This window comes from Candoia aspera, chromosome 3 (genome assembly GCF_035149785.1).
Source record: "Candoia aspera isolate rCanAsp1 chromosome 3, rCanAsp1.hap2, whole genome shotgun sequence".
Classification (NCBI taxonomy): Eukaryota; Metazoa; Chordata; class Lepidosauria; order Squamata; family Boidae; genus Candoia; species Candoia aspera.
Window position 1 is genome coordinate 52,648,709 of NC_086155.1, and position 20,715 is coordinate 52,669,423.

At 38.7% G+C, this 20,715-nt stretch overlaps 1 protein-coding gene across 2 annotated transcripts in view; it reads left to right on the plus strand.

Moving 5' to 3' along the window:
- The window catches only part of TEAD3 (TEA domain transcription factor 3), a 100,355-nt gene that overhangs the window by 49,301 nt on the left and 30,339 nt on the right, over nt 1–20,715 (plus strand). The window contains exon 2 of one of the 2 annotated variants that reach the window (XM_063297681.1): nt 15,606–15,860. In XM_063297681.1, coding sequence (XP_063153751.1) covers nt 15,725–15,860 — 136 coding nt within the window. In that variant the 5' untranslated portion in view covers nt 15,606–15,724. Of the gene's footprint in view, nt 1–15,605; nt 15,861–20,715 lie in introns of those variants that run through there. The other variant, XM_063297682.1, reaches the window with a different exon arrangement.

Sequence of the window (20,715 nt, forward strand, 5' to 3'; positions counted from 1 at the left end):
TTAGCATTCCAGTCTCCCGTGATGAAAATAACATCTCTTTTAGGCGTGTTGTCCAGTAGGTGCTGCAGATCCTCATAGAACTGCTCTACCTCAGCTTCTTCAGCATCTGTGGTTGGGACGTATATTTGGATCACTGTGATGTTAGATGGCTTGCCCTGAATTCGAATTGAGATTATTCTATCGTTTTTTGGATTGTATCCAAGCACTGCTTTAGCCACTTTGCTATTAATTATGAAGGCTACTCCATTTCTTCTGTGGTCCTCTTGTCCACAGTAGTAGATCTGGTGGTCATTTGATGTGAAGTGGCCCATTCCAGTCCATTTCAGTTCACTGACGCCCAAAATGTCTATCTTTAATCTTGACATCTCACCAATAACCACATCCAATTTGCCCTGGCTCATAGATCTTACATTCCAGGTTCCAATGGTGTGTTGATCCTTAGAACATCAGATTCGCCGTTCACCACCAGCACCGTCGGCCGCTAGCCGTCCTTTCGGCTTTGAGCTAGCTGCGTCATCACGTCTGGGGCTAGTTGAACTCATCCTCTGTTCCTCCCCAGTAGCATTTTGACCATCTTCCGACCTGGGTGTCCTAACAGAGAGACACACACTGAGACGAGGAGTAGTGTTTATTACTGCTACATAACAGAATCCTAACAAACTGAATAAGTGTGGGAAAAACCCAGACATATAATCCACAAAAGCTAAGGCGGGTCTGATCTGTGTCTCTTTGAATGGCTGCTTAATTCCTCAGTACTACGCATGCGTTTTCCACCCTGGATAGAGGCCCCCTCCTGCTCGCCATCATTACTCATGACACTGGGGGTCTCATCTTCTGATGGTATACCGACATATCTCTGGTTGTACTGATCCATTTAGTTTTCACGGCAAGAATACTGGGGTGGGTTGCCATTACCTTCCCCAGGGATCGCATTTAGTCTGACCTCTCTGTCATGACCTTCCCGTCTTCACAGTTTAGCTCATGGCATCATTGAGGTGCTTAAGCTCCAGCACCACGACAAGGTAACGATCCTTTGCTGAAGGTTACTTCCCTTACAGAGCATAAATACATACCCAAAGACAGGGTAGGTACCAGAAAATCATTTTTATAGAGAGTCAGTTGAATCCAGTTCTGCCTTTTGTATCTTGAGGTAGATGCCGCATGCCTCCTCTTGCAGAATCAGAATTCAATTGTTGCAAATACAGTGGCTAAGGTTTTATCAGTTGCTATCTCAGTCAGAGATTCTGATGCTGCTGATATTTTGTTAACAGTTCTCTTTTACTCTAGTTTTATCCTTTGTTTTTTTCAGGCCTTTATTTCTATTTCTATTATATTGCTTTTTAATTGTTTTTTCCTACTTGCTGGACACTGACTGTATGTACTACTAAATAAATAAAATCCAAAGGCCATATTTACAAGCCAATGTTTCTTCTAGTCAGACTAGGATCACAGAAACCAAATTTCTCCCATCTACATCATTTTCACAGCTTCTCGTTCATCTGCAGTATTCTTTTTCTTCATTTCCCATTCCTTTTACAAGGATCATAAGAATGCATGAGACCATCTGAACATTCAGATATTTGAGCTTTCTTCCAGTGTCTTCAAAGTCTTCAGTGATATGATTATAAGCTGCTCTTGGCAGTATCATTTATCTCCACATAAATTAGCAGGAAGGAAGGATAATTATCAGTTAACTTGATAAGAGCTTGATTGCAATTCTGAAGGTGGTATCCTAGAACTAGAACTCTGATTTAGTCTGGAGTTTTCTCCTCCAGTGGGACAGCTGTGGTTTAGGGTAATGCTGAGGAAAAGTCAAGAATCCCTGAATTGAAATACTTCTGTAAACATGGATTTGAGGTCTTGGTTTTTCTTTTGTTCCCTCCTCCAACTGAATGAGTGATGTTTGGAGAAGAAAACTCTGTGCTGGGGGAGATCACACCCAAGTTGTAAACTGAAGCTTTTCAACTTTGCAGGTGAGAGGCTTAGCTTGCTACTTTAGCTCAAAGCAGCAACCTCTTGTCCAGGCTTGTTGGTGAACTTTTATCCTCTTTCAGATAAAGGCTCCAGGGATGAGAGAAGGAGGAGAAAGACCAGTAACCCTGTAGGGCCCACAAGAATTGATCTAGTCTTATGGATCTGCCACTGAGGCACTGAAGAATTACCATTGCCATTCATTGACTCAAACTCCACTTTCAAAGAATCCTTTAAAACATCCCTTAACTATTCAGTTGGATGATTGCTGGTTATTACTGTCTCCTCTTTGCTTTTTCCTTTGTTACCTTTCTATAGCAAATACAAATTCTATAGAGAAAATTTGAATTGGAAGAAGATCCAGATTAAATGAATTGCATTATCAACTGATGAAGATTAGGGGATGGTTATCAGGAAGGAATGTAGAGGAGTACAGAGATAGCCTTGAAGAAAGATGCAAGAACCATTAAGCAAACATCAACTTAGTCCTGGGAAGGAAGACGGAATGAGAAAGAAACTCAGGATAACCCTGGCTTGATTCTGTTTGGTATAAGAAAGGACAGAGGGAAACTCTGGCTGGCTTTCCAGATTCTGTTATTATTCCTCATAACAATAGAGTTCCAGTAGTCCTATGTTGCCTATACCCTGACCTGCCTCTCCTGTGAAGGGCTGACAAGGAAGCACCTGTTACTAATTTATTTCCAGTACCTAACAGCCAAACGTAGACCATCCCTCAGAGTCATCTTAATTCAAAAAATGTCTTTCGGTAGTCATTTTGCAAACATAACTATTCTGCATATTTGATCTTTGACAAGTTGTAACTGGTTAGTTTAAACAATTAAAAACAATTTACAAGATACCCAGTAATAACTACATTTTAAAAAGTAAATGATCGGTTTTGAAAAGTAAATTTCTTAAATTGTAGGCTAGAGATGACTGTTGTATTATTTTGAAGAATAAGCCCTGTCAGTGGCCATGGAGATAGGTGATACAGTCAAGTTATAAAATGGCATAATGAAGCTGGGTCTGTGTAGGGCATTAATTGATTTATTTATCTTTTCTCTTAAACTTGTAAATAATACTTGATCTGTAACTACTTCTCTGTATATCAGCGTACAGTAAGTACTGTTCATTTTTCCCAGCACAAGGAAAAAAGTCTTGCATGGCATATACATTAGTCTAATTCTCTTATTAAAACTAAGTCATAATGTGATTTGTTCGATTTTGGCATAGCATGGTATGTGAATTGACCCATTCTGCATGAACAGATCCATTAGGCTTTCTTCAGTGTATCCTAATTAAAAATCATGGCTGTAATAAACCTTTATTTTAAAAAAGTAAAAATTCATCAAATTGCAAGTCATTTATGAAGTAGCAGTTATTCCAAGCTTCCATAGATAAAATTGGTCAATCTGATTACTGTTGCCTTTTCTTGGGATCTAGAGTAGTTGATCGATAATCTATCTGTATCTTAGAAGATGTAACTCTTGGCTTCCTGCTTTTCTTTGTCCTAATCTACAAATATTTCTAAAACCATGAAGCAAGAGGAAGAAATGGAAGAGTCCGGATTTTTATAATTACATTTTAATCAAATATATTTTGATATATGGTAGTTCTTAAACCGTAAGACTGAAAAAGTATTATTTTCCTATTCATTAGAATCTGTTCCCTGAAGCAGCTGAGGTGAAGGGAAGCACACTGGCTTTGACATCAGCCAGAGGATTAAAGCCCACCTGGCTCCAATTGATAATTCATTCTGGGATTGCAAAAGAAGAAGGAAGAAGACTTTGACTCCATCCATTGAGCAAAGGAAGTGGTGTTCAAGCAATAATATCAGCATGGAAAGATAATGCTGGCCAGAATTAGATAGAAAACCTGCTTATAGGTAGTCCTCCTTAACAACCATTCATTTAGCGATGGTATGGACTTACGACGGCACTAAAAACCCCCAACCTGCGATCAGTCCTTGCACTTACAACCATTGCAGCATCCTCCCCCCCCCCCCCCCGGGTCACATAATCGCCATTTTTGATCTTCCCAGCTGGCTTCCGGCAAGCAAAATCAAAGGGGAACTGCGTGATTTGCGTAATGACCACATGGTTTACTTGGCAACCATGTGATTCACTTAACGACCACCGCAAAAATGATTATAAAATCGGGTTGGATTCACTTAATGGCAGCATCACTTAGTGACTAAAATTCTGGTCCCAGTTGTGGTTGTTAAGTGGGGACTACCTGTATAACTCATTCTTCAATCTGGCTTTGAAGAACTGACCCCTCTACCTTTCCGCTCCTGTCCTCAAATATTACTGTCTTTTTGTTGGTTTGTTTCTGTCCCTGATAGCAGCACTTGTGTCGTTTGGAGAGACAATATTTGTCTGAATAGGAAGATAAAACAATATTCCCTAACTCTCCCATAACATTCAACCAAATTATTAGTCAGTATGCACACAATAAGGGAAGTTGCAGAGAATGTGGAGACATTAAATACATCTTAGTACACATGTTCAGGCTTAAAAGTCCTTTGAGAATTCTGATGAAATCATAATGGACATTTTCACAAGAAGTGATAAACATATTTTAGTCTGAAATTTGCAAACTATGTATCAGACACAGGTAACATAATAGAACTGTTTTGAGATACATCTTCAAATTGCCTTTTCATTTCAAAACTGTTTAGGTTGATTTAGGAAAACATCATATATCAGGCTAGCTCAACATGTGGATGTGTTTTTGACAGACTTCTGGGCAAATGTCTTACATGGTAATAAAACACAGAACATTTTACTCCCCTCCTTTCATTTCGGTCTTGCCGTGCAAAATTGTACACAATTTTTGAGTAAGAGAAATATTTCAGAATGAATGCTGGACAACTTAATAAATTGCATGCCTGTTTATGCCACTTGATTCTGGTTTGGAGTACACCATTTCACTAGCAAATAATCCATGATCCAACATCCCTATAGAAGCTGTCTCCTTTCAATAATAATCAAGTTTGAGCCACAGAACCTGTTTCCATTGAGAGTTTGGGGGCATAAGAAATGAAACTGATTTGTCATGTGTATAGAAAAAAAATGATACCTTTAAAATACTCTTTTTAGTTTCCTCTCCTAAGTCATAGATCACTCTTTTACTCCTTTCCTCTGTTGCTTTCCCCAAGCTTATTTTAAATCTCTACCATCTGCTGCATTATTGAAGCCATATTGAAAAATGTTGCTAGTTTCTCATTCTTGATGGTCTTCATCCTGTTAGTTGATATTCCTTGCTATGCTACACTTGGTTATTGGTTAGATGCTACAAAACCAAGACTTTATAAGAATGGGATGAGTAAAATCACAAGAATGCGATTCTAAAGATGTTTTCTCTCTGTCTGTTTTCCTTTCTTGAAGGAGAGAGGTTTGCGTATACATATTCGTGGGTGGAGCAATTGAGAATTTCCAGACTGTGCGAGAATAAAGCTCTGTTTTGAATAATGGGCAGAGGTTCATGACTACGACACTAACAAGAGTAGGGTTAACATATCTGAGCTGCAAAAGTCTGGACAACTACCAGAAAATGCCAAGCCCTTGCTGACACCTAGTGGGTATCCTGATGTTTGCAGCTTGGATCTACAAAAGAAGTTACAGCTTAATGAGAACTCGCATCTTCCTTGGAGTGGGGAAAAGGCTAGAATGGTTTCTGATTTTGTGCTGAGCTTTCATGGGGCTCAAAAGCAGTGAAATATTTTACAATTTTTAGATCAGTGTACAAAGACAGGAGTGGCATGTTCAAACTCCCTGCCTCGCACATTAGCTCAACCAAGGGCAGTTACACTGATGTCCAAGCTAGAATGAGATGTCATGTCAGATTATATTCCCCCCTTCAGGGAAGAACATTGTCTTTGGAAAGAATAATTTTTTGCTCTATGTAAAGGTCAAACCTGGAGTCTTGGAAGCAAGACAGTTTATAAATATATGAAATAAATCATTAAAGTGAAGTGATTTTGCAAGAAATCTTCAAGGGTCATTGGGCTTCTCCAGTCTGATACCCACCACACTTACTAGAACTGTGACTCCTGAAAATAATCATGGCTGTTGGGAGTTTTAGGAGTTGTAGTAATAACATATCTGGCGGATATTATGTTGAAGAAAGCTGCTTTACATGTTAAATCTACATGGTGGTCAGTCAGGTGATTCAGATGCTTTTAGTCTTATAGCTGTTCCTTGTTGTAATCTGTGAAGGATGTAAGGCTTTTTTCATATCACGTTATTACTTACTTCCCTTTGAAATGGTCTTAGGCCACATGAAATGACTTTTTCAGAAATAACTAAACTGTAGACTTAATAATGGATTTATTCACTTTGGATCATATGACTTGTAAGTTCATATTTCAGTGATTCAGATTCTGTCTTGTAGTCCTAAGCCTTTACCCACATAAGTTGCAAGTTGAAAAATCAATGAGTTCTACCACCTGAGTAATGGAACTATGAGGTACACCGAATAAAGCTGTAAGCAAGTTGACTGAACCATGAACATGATCAACGATTCATAGTTCATATATGTGTCTCTCATGCAAATGAGAACCATAAGATGGTGATCACATACATACTTTCCATTCAACACATTCCCAGGTTCAGTCCTTAGAAATTCCAGATAGGATTAGCAAAGATTTCTTTTTATAGTCCTGGAAATCCAATCAATTTAGACCAGATATAGAGAATCCACTGCTGATAATACTTCTCCAAGTGTTCTGCAGGAACTGCCACACCTCTTTCTTTATCTCCTGATCTGGAATTCATTTCTTAGGCCAAAATGGGTTTAGTATTCTAATGCAGACAGTACTAAGCTAGAAGATAAGTTTATATGGGCATTAAAAATGCTTCTTACTTCCTTCCTCAACTAATGCTGCTCAATGGCATATTGCGAAATATTGCTAATTCCCTGGGAAATAAAGGGTTCCTCTTCCAAACACCATTTCTTAAAATTGGTGATAAAAAATCAAAGTGAAGTTACATAAAGGTGTAGCAGAATCCGTTATTGTTTGATACATCTCTTACTTCCCATAACTCATCTTTGTTCACATATCTAGTCAGAAAATGTGTGCTGCTTATGCATTTAAATTAACTGTTTCTGAATGTATTTGTTAAGAGACAAAATTAAATGAATGGGTGGGATCCACATCAAGTTTAGATCTGGGTTTCATACACAGGAAAGTGTAGTGTACTCAAATACAAATCTGGATGTCAGTACAGCTTTAATGAAAGTTGGGGCTCAGTACTGAAACATCGTAATTAATAAAATGTCTTTGAACACATACTAGGCACCATTTTTCACCACTGATGTTTAACATTGTGGAATATGAAATTAAAAGAGGCAGCATTTTCTGGTCAAGCAATTAATCAGATCACCCATAACACATGTAATACATGGGTGTGCAAGGTGAGAAGGTACCTCCTTTTTGCTTACATAGAAAATACTTCAAAACATGGTCAGAAAGAATAACCACAAGAAGATACTTCTCTTAAAACAAACCAATAGGTAAATAAACCTTTCTGGAATGCAGAAGTGATGTAGTAAGTGATGCAACATGGGTGTTGATGTCAGATGACATAGCATTTCCTTGACTTTTCCTCCTGCTAAAAAAGCCATCAGTGGGTGCAAAGCACAATAAAAAGAAATGGGATTTAGCCATATGACATGTCTTCACACATATGAACAAGTCTAGTCAGAGAGCTTTTCTTCAGGCTATGCAACGAGTGTATTGCCTAGATTTCCAAAATTTACACCTTTTGCTATTCTAGGTGCCAAATGAGAAACTCCAAAAGACCTAACACGATATTAAAGAGTAAGAGAATATTCCCTTTATATTGGCTTTCCTATCTATGTCAGTAGTGCACAGAATGAGGACTGGTTGCAGTTCCCAGAGTCATAAGGGTGGCTGGTCCCATAGCTATGTCAAGATATGCTACTGAATTGTAATTTTTTAAATAACAAAAGGATGTTATTAAATACACGGGGAGTAATAAAGTTTAAATCTCATTTTCCTGTTCTCCTGGCCTTGTTAGGCTTTGGAACATCTGCTTCTAGCATGCCTCTCAAAGGCCAATTATGATCATCATCATCATGAAAAAAGTTGTACCGATGTGCCTGTCATTGGCATTCTTGTTTTAAAGTGCTTAGGGAAATAAAACATCGTATTTTAGCGGTATGCTTTCAAGTCTGAACAGTTTATAGCTGTTATTAACTGGTTTATACACTGCAAGAATACAGGAACATAATTTGGAAGATATGAGAAAAAAAAATCTCTTGATTCATTTTTGTCTAGATGCAGATCTGTGCTAATAATGGTACCGCTTTGTATATTTGGGGCTTTCATCCTTGGAAATAGTTTGTTTTGGAAAGTGGACAGACCGGCATGTAGAGTTTCATGATGCCTTAACTTAAATGAAAAGAGTTTGTTGGATGGGGAGGAACATTCTTCCAGCTTCATTACATAGTTAGCTCACTTAAGTACAGCAGGCGAAGTTCGTCTTATTAACTGATCTCTCTGTTAAGGTCTAAGCTGTGTTTTCTAACAGTGTTGAAAATGGAACAAGAGGCAAGGGCAGAATGAGAATATACAGAAAATGTGTGAAGTTCTGTGAGGCTCAGAAGAGAGGATATCAGATTTTGAACAGAAGTATAAACCCTTCCTGAACTTTCTAAGACTGGATTTAGACTGGAAGTGAACTGTGTACAGTACTCTGTTGCAGAAGTTTGGTCAGGAAGGAGCATTATACTTAATTGAGTTAAGAGATTCAAACCAAATAAACATTTGAGTGAGAGAGATCTTTCTTTCTTTGTTATGAGAAACTTGGAACTCTCATATCCATTTATGGCAACTTTAAGATGTGTGGACTTAATCTCCCAGAAGCCCCCAGCCAGCATTCTGGGAGTTGAAGTACACACATCTTAAAATTGCCAAGTTTGAAAAACACTGGCTTACTGCATTTAACAAAAAATAATCCTAACCAGTTCACAGTTGCATCTCATTGTCTGTCTTCTCCCTAGGCAAACTATGTCATAGTTTTTATTAATAGTTTGGAAATCTCTGAAAAGAAAGATGTGGAGTATACATTTTACAGCACATGCAAATCAGATAGATAACGTACACGTAGGATAATGGGATGTGAATATTGTATTAAGTGGGCAAATCCCTTGGGCTGCAGTTCCCAGTGGAAGAAAGTCTAGCATGCCAGAATAGTGAAGTAAAATGAAATGCTGCAAAACTACTAGTTCCAATGTCCTCGGGGGAGGCTGTAGTTCTCTCTGCTCTGTATTGATTTAAAAATAGGCAGCATACTACTGTTGAAACAAAACCCGCCCAGCATTGTTAGCTTCCATCTTGGTTTCTGTTGTTGCTTTGTAAAAATTGGGCGGAGCAGCTTTGGGTTAATCTCTGTTAGACTTCTTGTTCCAATTCCTGATTTGCCTGCTTGCTATAGCACTCTCCCTGCAAGAACCAGAAATTTTGGACCAGCTAGGGCAAGCTTTATAGCAATTTCCCTAACACTGTTGCCTTACAGATATGTTGTGCTATAAATCCTATCATCCACAGCTAGCCTAACGAGGGGGAATTTGAATTCTGCACATCTGGAAGGCTCCAACAATGGGAAAGACTGTTTTACAGAAATTGCAACAAGCTCCAGACTGTTCTGTGGTTGTTCTACATGTACCACTTAATTCTGGGAGGAGATCAGCCATTGCTCAGCAGTCAGGGTACACGCTCTGCAAGAATGATGAGCCAGGTTCATTTGGTGGCATCTCTCATTAAAAGGAAGCTTGCACATTCGGTTTAGCATTACGATCCTCTCTTCTTCTGTTGAGATTTGAAGTCTCTGTTTTTTGTCTTGTTTTTTTTAACCTTATGGAAAGATAGACGATATGGTATTGTATACGTGTGGCATAATGATACTTTGATACTAATTAGCCTGTAATCTTTTGTGTTAGGAACTGTTGGGAAGCTGTTAGGAACCCTAATTGGAATTGCTTTGGTTAACCAGGTCCTGTGTCTATTTATTGAGTATTCAGCATTAGAAGGCTTTTCCTGATAGGCAGCTGCCATTGCAGTAGGAATATAGTTTTATAAAGTACAAAGAGCTTTTTATAAAACTTTATAAAACTTCCATAGTTTTATAAAGAAGAAAGAGCAGCAAGGCTGTTTTGCAGTGAAAGGGGAAAGGTCCCCTGTGCAAGCACCAAGTCATGTCTGACCCTTTGGGGGGACGCCGCTTTCTCAACGTTTTACATTAATAACAATTATTTAGAACTTATTCCACAGACATACTTGGCCTCACACCACTGTGCCTCTAAGAGTTAGCTGACCACAGAATTTGTGTATTTGGTTGTTCCAATTCCATTAGTTAGCCAGAGCAAAGCTGGGATGCTATTTGCTCATGCAGAGTAACTCATAGGAAGAGTTGCACACACGCACCTAACTATGGCACAAATGTCTTTTTTCTACTGTATTCCCTTATGTTGTTCTTCCTAACCCATGAGTGAGAAAGGCTTAAACTATCCTTAGCTGTACTGGCATTAAAGTAGTATTTTCCCCTTATTCTGACACTCTCCAAGGGCAGCCTCAAGGTTTGTTAGGCTTTGTTACCCATTATGTTGGAGAGAAGCCAGGTTATTGCAGTGATTGGTTACATATGCAGAGGGCAGTGTTTTTCAACTTGGCAACTTTAGGATGTTTCGACTTCAGCTCCCAGAATCCTTAGCCAGCATTTGAAAAACACTGCAGTAGAGGATAGGGATCAGTAGAAGACAGGAAATTTCAAGTTGATAAAATTTTCTGCCCACACCTGGATGAGTGAAAAGCATTTCAGTTCAGCATTGGTTTAAAAAATGGACAACTGGGCTTTGCAAGGGAAGAATATTACTTTTGTGTTTGAGTGTATATTATTTTTGTAACTGCCTTGAGAAATAGGAGAATAAGGATATATATTGTATATACATATACTAATATATAATTAAAATAATATAGTGGGTTTTGAGTTGGCAGATAGGAGTAAGCTTGATGTTCACTCATGTTGCTTAACTGAAGAGGACGTTATTACATTATTAGTGTGTTTGCAAGATACACGAAGCTGAACTGTAGTTTGGCTTAGCAAATCATCAAAATGTTTAGTAATATGATCTGTATTCTAGTTTGTTTTAGCATTAATTTGTATAACTATGCCTTGTTCTTGGTTGACAATGGTAAATTAAAAGTCCTTTCTGAACACACACTGATAATCCCCATATTAAGGACAAGTTTTGCTCTCATCTCACTGACTGATTCTTAGGAGTTATTTCTTAGCAATTGGATATAGGATTCTGGATTAACATCCAGTCAATTATCAGTGTTAGTGTCTAGAAATACTTGTCTAGCTCTCTGTCCTCAACAGGACAGTACTAAATATTCCAAGGAAGGGCTCTCTTTCATGAATTGTTGGAAGAAATTAAATTCTGAGAAAGTATGTCTTCTGAGCCCAATATCTACCATCTCCCCATGCTGCCCTAATTCTTGACATTGCCAAAGGAAGGTCCTTCCAATACCATAAAATAATCTAAGCATGCAAAGAAAGGTTCCCCATTCCTTTTGATTTCAACAACATCCATAAAATCAGTGCCCCCTTGAATAGGACCCAATCCAACTGGAGGACTCATTTAAATGGAAAATAAATGTTTCTGTTCTTCCTGTAGAATTCTTTCTGAATTCCATCTACCACGTGGGTGGTAGATTCCACTGATCTTTATCAGTCTTCTCCAGCATAGTGGCCATTAGGTATATTGGATCACAACTCTCAGAAGTTTCTTTTGGCAGGTCTGTGGCCTTGTTGGTAGGGAATCCTGAGAGTTGCAACAATCCAAGTTGAGGAAAGATTATCTATTTCTGTGTTTCAAATCTGTGGAAATAAAAGACAAATGCTTTAAAGTTTGCAAAACTGTCTTTTCACACTTGATTGCTTCCATAGTTCTTCATTTTTGATGGTTTGCTGACTGCCATTGGCATTCCTGAATTTCTGGAAAACTGGGGGGAGGCAGGGAAGACAGTCTGTTGTAAAAGTATCATAACTTTTCTTCATGGTACAACTCTTGATTCTGAGGCAAGTGCTTGGATCAAGATGCTCCCAATGCACTCCCTCAATGAAGGATGAATCTCAGAGGTGGGGAACTGCATGGAATATTTTCAGATGTAACTGCCTGAGAAGAACTTACTGTTTGAATTTCCCTGTTAGAAGATTTCTCAGCAGAGTCAGTACTGCCAGCTGGAGTTGCTGGGCATCTGCTCAGGGCCCATTACTGAAATCCTCTGACCCTGCTGCTGCTTCACCCATTGCTTGTCCACTCAGCTTCTCTTCCTTTTTTGAGCAGCTGAATAAACTGGCAGTAGCAGGAGCCTGGCAGGAGAGCAGCTGTCACCACCAGTGCCCATTCCCTGGCTTGCCTTCTTCCTCTGAGCAGCAGTAAGGATTGTGCTCAGAGACAACAAGCAAGTGGGCAACAGAGACAGAAGAGTATGTATTCCTTTAAGAGGATCTAAGCATGGAACCCACTCTTTTGGCTGGTTTCTCCCCTGAGTTGCAGTTGAATTTCACTGTGTGGTTGTGCTCCTCTCTATGATCTGTATCTACGATATGTGTCTGTATTGGAGAAAGAGGCTGAGAAACAAGGTTTTGGGGGGAGGGGAGAAAGAGATTAATAAGGAGAGAATGGACATATTTATCTCTCTTTGGCCGATGTTCAAAAAAAAAAAAAAACCCAACTTTGCTACCATAGCTTTTATCCAAGATTACCAGAGCCAGACCCACCCTCCCTTAATGTCTTCATTTGTTGTTGTTCAGTCGTTAAGTCGTATCCGACTCTCTGTGACTTCATAGGCTCCTCTAAAGTTCTTCTGCGAGCATGCTTTTAGATCCGGCTCTTGAAATTCCTGTCGCATCCTGTGCCACCAGAATGTTCTCTAAGAGTCTGAGGTTCCCTGACCATTTTGTACCATTGTGTCTGAGAGAGGTAGCAACAATAGGAAAGAGACTGAGAGGGAATAAGAGTGTGTTGGAGCCTTGTGTGGACTGCAGTCCCCCCTTCATCCCTCCCCTTCTCTTTGGCTAGTTGCTGTAGTTCTGATCTCCTTATTTGGCTACGCTGTTCCCAAAGAAGGGGTGGGGTGGGTGAAAGGGGAGGGGGAGCAAGAAGGAGGCTGGGTGACATCACAGAGTAGCAGAGAAGAGGTTCCTTTAAAAAAAAAGCATGAAACACTAAGCCAGCCCGTTGTCTCCGCAGTTTCTTTAAAAGGAGATATCTGCATTGGACACCTTCGTTGTGTTCTCTCCGGGAAGCCTCCGGCTCTCATCACCCCATGAGCAGCTGGTGGTGGTGCTGCAGCCCCCAAACAAGTTATTGCAAAACACCCCGCTGCTTGTGTAGAGGGTGGGAATTGAAGGGACAGGCACAATTTCCAGGCTCACAGACACAGTTGAATTGCAAACGGGGGTCTGAATCCTTGCAGAATCTTCCTGAAAATTATAAAAAACTAGGAAAAAAAAATCCTGGGATTTCTCTGGTGACATACATCATAAGGACCAACGTATGCCCTTTTTTCTCTCCCTGTTGTGTCAAACCATTGTCTCAATAGTCTAGTTTAAATCACTGAGAAATACCAAATTCAAAGTATTGATTTAAGTTTGGTTTCAGGTTTGAAACTCACGTATTCCTTCTGAAAGGTAGAACTATAATGAGACATATTCTGGTTTGCAACAAAAACTACTCTTTATATAATTTAGGAGTAAAATTCAGTCTTATTAATCAGGTAGTTTGTATATTTTGGGGAGTTTTATCAGCATGGAAACAAGATGGATCTCTGCTTTCCTCTCAGGCTGAGCAATTTCATTTTCTCAAAAGATACATCCACATGTTCAGTGGCACATGAAGAATGTACCATTGGACAAAGTAGGATTTATTTCTAAGTAAAACATGCATTACACCAGGCTGTAAGTAGAATTTACCAGCTTGCGGTTGAGCAAAATAGTACTTCTCTTAAAAAAAGCAAATTTGAAAGTAAATGGTTGTCTTTAACTACTCATTATCAGTGCTGAATATTTGGAAAATGTACATCAAATAATAGGCATGAAATAGATATATAACTATGAGATACAAGTTCCCAGTGCTGTGATCATTTTCTATTAGGAAGTCCACAGTAGATGACACTGCTGTTTATAATCTTTAATTCCAGAAGCCTTTTTTGTTTCTTCCATATTTTCTTTTTTTGTATAAAATACAGCTTTTCTCTTGTTATGTTTTTAAGAAGCACTCACTGCAAGAAGAGCTTTCATCCCTGCATCCTCTGAAAAAAAAATTTCTGAGACTCATTGGAATGGTCTGAAGGGATAAATTGCCCAAAATTAAATTTTGACACCTTTCGTGACTAAAGCTATGCATTTTGATCAATTCCCTCTCCCAACTCAACCCCATTCAGGAAGACCTCATAATTTTAGAGAGATGTTTAGGGGGCTCAGAGGGTTACTTAAAAAAGAGTGTAAGAAAATCTCCTTCCAACCACATAATATCAGTTTTTATGTTATCAGTGTTTAATCGATGCTTATGAGCATCTAAACCTTCAGTTGTAAGAGATGTACTCTTTAATATGCTGTATTAATTTTTAACTTTTTAAAATGTTATATTCAAACTAAAAGCTTTACTTATATACTTTCTAAATGTTTTAAATGATTTAAGCAGTATAGTTCAAGAGCAAATACTTTCATTACATAGATTAAAATTAAAATAAAATGAAGGCAGTACAAAACTGTTAACATACTATTATAACAGATTATTACAATCTGTGTACTACAGATCATTACAATACACTTAACGGCAGTTTTGATGTAAAACTTGACTAATACTGGATCCTTGATTAAATGTCTTAATTCATTATGTTATCAATTAATTTTATGACAGTTTTTCTTAAACAGAAGCATTTTGTGCTGATGGAAATCTTTCCAAGCCACATCATTGTTAAAGAAATGTTTAATGGCTTTCTCCAATAGTCACAGTATAGTTTATCATGATGAAATGGGTTTAGACAAACCCTGGTTATTGAAATCAGCCTGTGAATATTTATGTGTCTTAGTGTAAACCAAACTACAACAACCAAGGAAATTAGAAAATAATTTAAATCAACATTTCTTGAAGCTCATCTTCTCTGTGTTCATTTCATGTTATGTGGTAGTGTGGCAGTGGGTGGGAGGGATTAAATTTCTGATGCTAATTTTGTTTGAAGTCCTATTGCTTAAATAACTTTTTGAGCCAGTAGCTATTTAAATACAACGGTTTAATATATATGAGAAAATATCTTTTTGTTTCCTTGGATGAGTGTTAAACAGGGCAGAGGTATGAAAAAACATTGAAACATGGCTATAATTATGGCCGGCAGATTTAAAATAGCTAGGACATTGGCTGTGAAAGTTTTTAATATGTATGTTTAAGAATATATACTGTGAGATAAATGTTTAAAGTTGGATCTTGATAGTGATCTTTATGTGATTCAACATTTGTTCTTAACCTCAATTTGGAGGTTTAGGACTCTGCCTATGGTCAGTGACAGTTCATTAATCAACCCTTTTTGCTTGTTCTAGGCTGACGAGTTGCCGTTTGGGGCTCAGGGTCAGAGCCCAGAGCAGCCATCACAATAGCGTCCAACAGCTGGAACACCAGCGGCAGCCCCGGGGAGGGGCGAGAAGATGGACAAGAGGGAATGGACAAAAGTCTGGACAATGATGCCGAAGGAGTGTGGAGTCCAGACATCGAACAGAGCTTCCAGGAGGCACTGGCAATATATCCGCCCTGTGGTCGGCGGAAGATTATCCTCTCAGATGAGGGCAAAATGTATGGTGAGTGAGACTTGGCCATGTTGCTCTACTTATGTGGTTTAAACTGGATTCCAGACAAGACCCAAGGTATACTTCGAATATTTTTAAAGCAGTAGCTTGATAGATTTTATTTGCTGTTCACTTAAGCATATTTATGTCCCATCTTCCTTCAAGGAAGTATTCCTCTTCCTCCTCTACTCACAACCACCATGGTTGAGTAGCTGACCTCAAATACTTATTGTATTTTATTTTCAGACACTTACATGCTGCTCCAAAATGATTCTGAGTGCAATACAATTCCAAAGTCCAACATATAGATTAAAAAGTACTGTGACAAAATACAGTGATAAATAATAAATTATATTCAACAGGTAAAAAGTATAGCACAGAGACAACCAGCAATAGACACTCTAGCCCATCATCTCCAGGAGAAACCATCATCTGATGAGCATGATGGCTGAGCAAGGATTTACATTTTTCTAGGTTTAGTCTGAAACAAGTCCACAGAAGTTAACGTTTAGAATGAAGAGAAAGAAGGGGCTACATCTGTCCAGGAGGTACACTGATTTAATTGAATAAGACAGTCAACCATTGCAGCCTAATAATCCAAGATATAGTATACTGAGTCTGGATATTTAATTGAACAAATGGAAAATTAGGTATCAAATATTTGTCATGCAGTGAAGCTTGTAGGATGCAGAAGGATAACTTTTGCAGAAAATCTGTTTGTCAGATAATATAGAATTCTCCCTGTATCTGATAGTCTTATCTGTGGTACTAGTTTCAGTGCCACCTTAATCTGGCAAATAAGCATCCTTTTACCATGTGTGTATGTTAGAACATCATAAAAAGTCCAACTTTGGCTAGTGAGATATAGGTGGAGCAGTAGAGATTTGCCTTTTATAAACATTCTGAAGTGTAAAGTATGCACTTCTAGTGTGCAGACCTCAAAAACTAAAAATGGATTTTGTTCCTGGTCCTTTAAATGGCTGCTTTCTGGATTGCTTGGCCCTTGATACATTTTGTCTCCCTGGTCAGTGGGGGTGGTGGAAAGGGAAATGGGCTTCCAGAGGCCATATTATGAAGAGGTTACATGCTTGTGGGGGTGGTCATATTGAAATGAATAAACAGAATGCTGAACTCTTCTTCCCTGGGTTGGTGACTCATATTTCCTTTGTAGTTCCCTTAGACTATATATCCCTCCCACTCCCTTATGCCTCACCTCTCCACTCCCTCCCACTCTTCTTTCTGCCTGACTTGATGAACTGGTTTGGGAAGGGAGATTGATTTTGTCTGCTTGAGGATCCCACATACCTGCCTTTGGGCGTGAAGGGTGGTATATCTGGCCTCTCATGCAGGTCACAAACAAAACACCACATTCTCTTTTCAAGGTCTGCTCACTACCTATTTACAGTACCTGTATTTGGATTTTCTTTGATGCGACTTCTGTGATTTTCTTGCTTCTGTCTGCAGAGCTCTGATTTGATTTATCATTCTAAACTCAGTAAATCCCACTGAATATGGGGCAACTAACTTCTGAAAACACACATATAGGAATGCGCTGTAACTTTTTTCAAGAGGGATAGCCTCTTCCATCTTGGAATTTTCTTACTTGATATATTAAAAGTATTGAAGTTAAAACAACATAGTGTTTACTAAAATCTTAAAGGAGACTTCTCCAGACTAACCAAAGGAATTCTGGCAGGTGAAGTCTGCACTTCAGTAGGGCATCCAGACTGGGAAAGGCTGCTTTAAAGGCTAACTCATTGATTGTGGCATATATTCTATTTTTATGCCAGGCCTTGAGATAATAAGGCTGCGTCTGTTTGCTCCAATAACATGCAATTGGGCATCTTAAGCCCATTCAAAATGCCACAAAAACTACTTGGGTGAGTGCTCTTTTTTGTGCATACATATTATGTAGGAAGTCACAAACTCCCATACCTCAAAACAGGATGCCTCATAAAGATAGAACTTCATTCACTTTGGGCCCCAGCACCTCATTAGAACCAACACTCATTCCAAAGTAGTTTGTCTTTAGCATTGGGGGAAGGAGGGGAGGAGGTAATATTTTATCAATTGCTCTTGTGACATGATAGCATGAGACATACAGTACTTCTAACATGAAAGATAACCAAACATTTTTTACACTATACAACAAAGAGCTCAGGACCTGAAAAGTCTTGCATTCATTTCTTTAAAAGCTGGTGATAAAGAAATAACTATTTTGCCTAGACATTTTATTGTTATTGGGTTATCTCTTCATATGTAATCCTTAAAATGTTGGAAATTTTAAAAAGAAGGGGAGGACAAACCTCCCCCATTTTGATGTGGTTTGAATGTGAAAAATTGACATGCTTCCACATCTAAATTTGCTTATTGGAGCAGATTTTGAATGAACTAGTGTCCCTTTGTACCAGTATCAGGTTCTTCTTTCTCTGGCCGGCTTTAATCCAAGGTACATCTGAATTGCATCCTATAGAATAAAGTACAAACAAACATTGCATTGCTCCTTCCTACTTATCTGCTCTACCAGTGTTCCTTTTGTGATGTCATAATCATACGTTTGTGACCTCAAAGAAATATCTCCTTGGGAATAGATTGCTCTGTTGGCAAACATCAAGTTAATAATCTTGCCAAATGAATCGGGGTAGGGAAGTAACATTGCCTGTTGCTTTAAGCATGACATTGTTTATGTCAAAGCCTGCTTAACTGAGCTTGTTTAAGTCAAGGTCTGAGCTTCCCAAAGCATAACAATGTTTTTCTCTTCTGATAATGCAAGCTTATTTTTACTTTAAATTGGGGATAGGGGATAAGAAGCAATTATGAGGTAAAAGATCACATGAGAATGGGTACATACGTTTTTTCCTCATTTTTATGGTGCTTCCTGAATCTAAGATATCTCCTTTACCTGTCTCTCATTGCATAGGTGAGGCCCAGTTACACTACTCTTTCCTTTATGATTGGAAGGGCGATTGCCAATTCCTTGGGAAGGTCTCACCTGGATAGGATTATTTTAATATTCTCCCAGATGCTTGGGCACTGTTCAACTAAGTATTTGGTTGGGATGCTGATATGGAATATGGCTGCTGAAAATTATTGGCAGAAGTGAGGTTGCCTTCTTAACTCTCCCTTTACATCTAATTAAGTTACACTGTAGGTTTTAATTCCAGCAATAATTTCATAAGAATGAAAGCTTCCATACTGGGACTGCAAAAATCCTGATGACTATTAGATAGTAGCTGTAACTATTTGTTGCTTTGAAGTGATCTACCCAGATCTAGTAGCTATAAAAATAGAACTGCTAGTACAATCCTTACTGGAAAGCCTGTCCCTAATTCTTCACATAGGTAAATGAGATACAGATACAGTTGATGAAATTATTCAGTTTCACAAACATTCTTTGTTTTACTTAGCTTGTTTGTAAGCCTAACTAAAGACATTGGATTGGTTCCTGGCCTGAGTATTTCTTTTAATCACTTACTTTTCTGATTGGAGTATTCCTGCTTTGCATCATTCTGTAATTAACAAAAGAAACTATTTCCCAAGATAAACCTAAGAAGCTGCCACATTGCACCTTAGCTCCCTTTAACCAGCTCCCGTGTAGACCATTTAGCAGGGCCACACAACCTGAAACTCTTGAAAGGGGTGGAAGCTTTCCGAACAGACTTTTTAAAAAAGATTTATCCAGAAATAGCTGGAGAACTGCTGGGAAGTTTGCCCTTTGTTCTTCAAACCCAAGTGTACAAACTGGTTTTTCCAGCCACTTGGAAGCATCTGGCAATTGCTTAAAGAAACAGCAGTCTTACTCTACCTTTGCTTTTCTAACTTGACAACTTAAAAACTGATTTTTTTACATTTTGCTGCATACTGCCTCTACTTTTCTTCACTCAGTAGCAATTTATTCCACACTCTACCTGCAATAAGTAGACTGGAGTCATGTTCTCTTGTTGGCTTCCCTCCAAGAATAATATTTGGAGTGTATTATAATTAATACACTTAACTTTTTACGTAAGGTGGGAGAAGATGCTTAATTAATTGGCTGCAATGCAGGCATCCTGTTTCTTTAAGACCTGTTCTGTTTGAGAGAGGCTGCCTTGGAAGAAGATCCCTTCTGCTCATTCCTAATCTCTTTGATTAGAAGGAAGCTTGAAGCAATAGAGCACTCTGTTAAGTACTTTATTAAGGTTCCCAGGTATGGCCTTGGATATTGCACTGCTCCTTTGCAGCAAGTAGACTGCAGTACTCTTTGAAACAGCATGGGTTGTAGTAACAGTAGCAGCACCAATTGTTTCAGGCACTGACTGAAGTGGGTTTGAGGATTTCCATCTGAAAAATTTTATGCTTAGCTTTGTTTTATTTGGCTGCAGTGGGTATCCATAATGATCACTGATTCAAGGCTGATCCGTTGAGAATTTGAAGACTAAACAACTCAGAAGCTGATAGCTCACTCTGCAAATCTTTTTGGATAACAAAGTTGCATAGTAGTCATCAGAATCTCTTACACCTTTCCAGATTAATGATGTATTGGATAGTGGACTTAAAGTGCTCTTTTAAAAAAAAGTAAATGGCTTATATTACAGTTTTGCTCTTCCACTGTTGTGAGAGAAACCTTTGGCACAGTAGGCCTGGGCCCGGCATTCAGTGAGGAGATCAACTCTCTGAATCTATTCCTTGAAACAGACCCAACCACTCAAAGACTGAAAATGGCTATTTTGAGGCAATCCAAGATCTTCCAGACATGTGTACAGGTTGTCCTCGACTTACGACCATAATTGGGACCAGAACTTCCATTACTAAGTGAGGCAGTGGTTAATGCCTGATTTTATTACCTTTTTTGCTGCGGTCATTAAGAGAATCACCATGGTTGTTAAGT